This window comes from Colobus angolensis, unplaced genomic scaffold, assembly GCF_000951035.1.
Source record: "Colobus angolensis palliatus isolate OR3802 unplaced genomic scaffold, Cang.pa_1.0 Scaffold101, whole genome shotgun sequence".
NCBI classification, from domain to species: domain Eukaryota; kingdom Metazoa; phylum Chordata; class Mammalia; order Primates; family Cercopithecidae; genus Colobus; species Colobus angolensis.
In genome coordinates this window covers 6,752,267-6,757,222 of record NW_012111031.1, presented here as the reverse complement: position 1 = coordinate 6,757,222, position 4,956 = coordinate 6,752,267, and the positions used below count along the sequence as shown (strand labels likewise).

Sequence of the window (4,956 nt, the reverse complement as noted above, 5' to 3'; positions counted from 1 at the left end):
GATTATTTTATTTGAAAAATTCCAAAGGCAGTTTTGGTGCTAGTGAATTTAAAAAATGTCCCCTAAAATGATTTTGCTAAGTCATCATGTTTCTAACATATTTTAAAGAAATACAGTCTTGAGAAATCTGTAAGCTATTAAATTTAAAAAAATGTAATCTAATTTTTGCCAGGTCTATACACTAATCTCGCTTAATTAGTTTATATCAAGAACTGTAGACTTAAATATTTGTGGAAAATAGATTGAATATCGTTTCTTCCTAAGTGTATCCTGTATTCATCAGCGTATCTTTTGTCACAGAGTGCCAATCTGTGTCGTAAAAGTTGTCAGATGTGGCTCAGATACTATCCTATTTCTATTTACACGGCTTTTCTTGGATGTCAAATGTCCTAATTTCTTTTATTTTTATTTTTAAAATAGACTTTATATTTTAAGAGAGTTTGAGATTTACAGAAAAATTGAGAGGGTAGTACAGAGTTTTTATATACCCTGCACTCAGTTGCTCCTATTACTAAGATCTTCTATTGGTATGATACATTTGCCACAATTAATGAACCAGTAGTGATTCATTGGTATTTGTTTACTAAGGTCCATTGTTTATTCAGATTTTCTTAGTGTTTTTCAGGTCTTTTTCTATTCCAGGATCCCATGTATAACACCACATTGCACTTAGTTTTTATGTCTTTTTAGGCTCCTTTTGTCTGTGACAATTTTTCAGACTTTTCTTGTTTTTGATGACTTAGCAGTGTTGAGAACTGGTTTATAGTGTTGTCATGAGTATTTCAGCTTTTTATACGATGCCCCTTTGTTGGAATTCGTCTGATGTTGTCCTTATGATTAGACTAGTGTTTTGGGTTTTTGGGAGGAAAACCACAGTGGTGTAAAATGCCATTGTTATTACATCATATTAAGGGTACAGCCTTTCAACATGAATGTTCATTGTTGATATTGAACTTGACCATCTGGCTGAAGTGGTGCTGTCAGGTTTCGCCACCGTGCAGTTATTCCTCTTCCCCACTTTCCACACTGTACTCTTTGGAAGGAAGTCCCATGTGTAACCCATGTTTAAGGAGTGGGTTGTGCTCTACCTTTTTTGAGAGCAAAGTATCTATATAAATACTTTGAATTTTTCTGTAAGGGAGATTTGTCTCTTTTTCCAATTTGTTGATTCAGTCACTTACTGATGTCAGTGTGGACTTACGGATATTTATTCATACTTTGGGTTATAATTCACTGGTACTTATTTTGCTGCTCCAGCTTTCACCACTGGGAGCTCTCTCAGTTGGCTCCTATGTCCTTTTGACATACTCATTTATGTAGATTTTTTATTTTGAGAACTTCCTTACTTCCTGGCACTATAAGAACTTCAGGTGCATCAATGTATTTCCTGCCTCTGTCCTAGAATCAACCATTTCTTCAAGGAGTGCTGGCTCCTTTATTGAAGGATGGTATTAGAAACAGATCTGGGCATTAGGTGTGCTCGTTACTGCAGGGGTATTGTTGCTTTTAAGCTCTCTCAGATGACAGCATAGAAATACGTGTGTATACTAGATCATTCCTGTTACTCCACATCCTCACCAGCATTTTGACTTAACCTAATTTATTTCAATGCCTAGGTGGATAAATGTGTAATAATAGGTATGTTGGTTTTAAAGTTAACAGGCTGGAAATATGCCCCTACCTATTTTAAGGATGTTCTCCTAAACTCACATCTCTTCCTCTGACTTCTATTTAAACTTACTGCATTTTGGCTGGTTGTATTATTTATATGTTGTTACTTTTTAAATAATATGCAGAATCAACCTTGCAGGGATCAGATTCCCTTTTAGGGCAGGCAGTGGGGGCTGTTTCTTTTCGGTGGTCCATAGCAGGAATTATCTTTATCTGTCTTGGTATTGCGGATTACAACAGGGAGCAGATGGGTGGTCCATTCGCAGGAGCTGCCTTGATTTTGAGGGCCACAAAGCAGGTATGACGAAGACTAGGTCTGTTTCTGAGCCTCATCTTGGGAGTGGTGCTCCCTCCTTTTCCTCCCCTCCTGGCCTTCATTAGGAATATCAGTTTTTGTGTTATAGATAAGAATGCCTGTTTTAATTGTTGTATCTGATAGGATGTTAGGTGATACAGTTTTCTGTATGTTCCCCTCCTAGTGTAATTTAGCGGTATATTTGATATGTTTATTCAGTCATTACATGGCCTGTATCCTGGAAGCTCCCGTGTGTAGTAGACCTTTTGGCTTAAGGATAACCACTTGCAGTAAATATGCTTACTTTTTTTTCTTTTGGTGAGGGACTGGGGTATAAGAGTGGTCTGGTTCACTTTGGGAGGACGAGGCGGGCGGATCACAACATCAGGAGATCGAGACCATCCTGGCAAACACGGTGAAACCCCGTCTCTATTAAAAATACAAAAAATTAACCGAACGTGGTGGCGGGCACCTGTAGTCCCAGCTACTTGGGAGGCTGAGGCAGGAGAATGGCGTGAACCTGGGAGGCGAAGCTGGCAGTGAGCCGAGATCACACCACTGCACTCCAGCCTGGTCAACAGAGCGAGACTCTGCCTCAAAAAAAGAGTGGTCTGGCTGTGACATCTGCTTGCTGTTTAGGGATTAGCTGTACTTTCCAATTTCTACACGCAGAGTGAGTGAACTGGCCTGTGTGATAGGGAGTCTATTTCCTAACCAATTCTCTGGCCATTCGTTTTTTTTTTTTTTAATTTCAATAGTTTTTTTGGGTACAGTTGGTTTTTAGTTACATGAATAAGTTCTTTAGTGGTGATTCCTTAGATTTTAGTGCACCTGTCACCCAAGCAGTGTGCGCTGTACCCAATATGGAGTCTTTTATGTCTTACCTGCCTCCCAGTCTTTACCCCTGAATTCCCAAAGTCCATTGTCTCATTTTTATGACTGGCCATTCTTTTTTTCAGTAACTAGATGACTGTTAGGTCTTCATTTCTGTGTATTTCCACCTTTATAATTAATGCAAATTAGTGGGATTTTCATTACTAATTTAGTAGTTGGTGTCCTTTGTATACTGCATGTTATTCTTTAGGCAGTGAGTCCGTGCTAATTTTTAAAAATTATCTGTTTCAAAAATAGCGTACTGTAGCTATTATCACATAAAGAAAAAGCCTGTTATTTGGATTGGCCAGTTACTTGAACAAAAACATTTCTGATATTCAGAATGTATCCAGTCTTAAATCTGAATAGTTTCCAAATGTCAAATTGGAAAACAAAAAAATATATACGTATATACTTTGTATAAAGAACTTGTTCATGTTGCCAAACACTGCTGAAAACGCTAACATTCCTTTTGATTTCTTTATACAGCAAATTGCACAGAGTTTGAAAGATGAACAGAAGAAGGTACCTTCAGAAGCTTCATTTTCAGATGTTCACTTAGAAGAAGGAGAGTCTACCAGTCTGACAAAATCTGGTATGTTATGATGTCTTAACTGCCAGCCTTATTCATTTGGGTTAATAAACCTTTATTGAGGACTTATCCTGTCCCAGGCATGAAAAACAACTTGTGCCTTTGAGGAGCCCAACTTTCTTGGGGGGAGATTGCCAAGCCACAGACAGAATTCAGTGGTGAGTGAGATGCTGATGGTTTGCATAGGGTGCCCTTGGACCATGGATGAGGGGCATGAAATTTATGAAGGGAGATGAGCTCTGAGTGTGGGAAGGTGGGCTCAGTGTGGGGTGTGGTGTCTGAGAGCTATAGTGTATTTATGAAGAGTGTGAGAGAGCCAGGTGAAGTAAGTTTGTTTAAGATAGAATAGAATGTAGGAGGACATGCAGGAATGGAAAACCATGGCTATTTTGCATAATTCAAGTGATTTGGTATGTTTGAGCCCAGGTTGTATGTGGGGAAGGAGCAGGTAAAATAGGCTAGATTGGGATAGATGTCATGTGATAGTCTCATGGTCTTTGGACTTCTAGCTAGCATAGTGTGTCATGGACCATCAGATTTGCATTTTGTGAACATACTGAGTGTCTGGGACTAGAGTAAAATATTGACACAGTTGTATGGGATGGCTTGGACGAGGGTACATGTTATACAAGGAGCAAAACTGTCCCAAGAATCACCCTGGATCCTCATTAGGGACCTAGACAGCAAGCTAGATGGGAAATAAGCCATCCCCTCCTCACCCACCTATAAGAGTGGCCCTAAAGCTCAGCTCCCCATGGGACGACTGGGAGGGTGGGTACTGTAACTCCATGGGCTTTAAAGAGCCCCAGCTACTTCAAGATCCCCAGGTGAAGGGCATCGTCAGGTGTTCTGAGTCTACTCTACAAACAGTTGTTACACTGAATCCGGACTGCCAAGCAGCTGGATATTGCCCATGCGACAAAGCATTTTATCACGCTTACTCTGTAGGAGGGAGGACCCCACAGAGGGCTAAAATTTCCTCCTCTGCAATAGAACCCATACCATGTCCTAGTATACTTCTTTATGAGTCCTGGAGAGATGAGAGTACATTTCTCTCTTGCCAACCCCGGCCTTGTGCGTTTTCTCTTTCCCCGCTAAAGCCTACTTTTTAACCTATTACTGGCATTACAATGAGGTATTATTGGCAGAACTGTAGAGACTAATCAGGTTGCCATTTGAAAGATAAAGGTGGTTTGAACCAGGATGGTGTTGGGGCGATAGAGAGAAATACAGAGATGAGGGATATGGTTAGAAGTTTGAATCAGTAGAATTTGATGGCACCTCAGATGTGAGGGTTGAATAAGGTCCATGTGGAACAACTGAGAGGGTCTGTATTATATGGTTCTAGAAGATGTACTGTCCATTATGGTAGCCACTGCCATTGAGCATGTGAAATGTGGCTAGTCTGAGTGTGCCGTAATTGTGTAAGATTCACACCAGATCTCCAAGACTTGGTATGATATAAGGAATGGAAATTAGGCTGGGTGCAGTGGGTCACGCCTGTAATCTCAGCACTTTGGGAGGC

At 40.2% G+C, this 4,956-nt stretch overlaps 1 protein-coding gene across 2 annotated transcripts in view; it reads left to right on the top strand.

The window, feature by feature from the left end:
- COG3 (component of oligomeric golgi complex 3) overlaps positions 1 to 4,956 on the top strand; it is a 76,706-nt gene that overhangs the window by 39,588 nt on the left and 32,162 nt on the right. For both annotated transcript variants that reach the window (XM_011940000.1, XM_011940009.1), the window contains exon 14: positions 3,329 to 3,434. In XM_011940000.1, the coding sequence (XP_011795390.1) occupies positions 3,329 to 3,434 (106 nt within the window). The remainder of the gene's footprint in view (positions 1 to 3,328; positions 3,435 to 4,956) is intronic.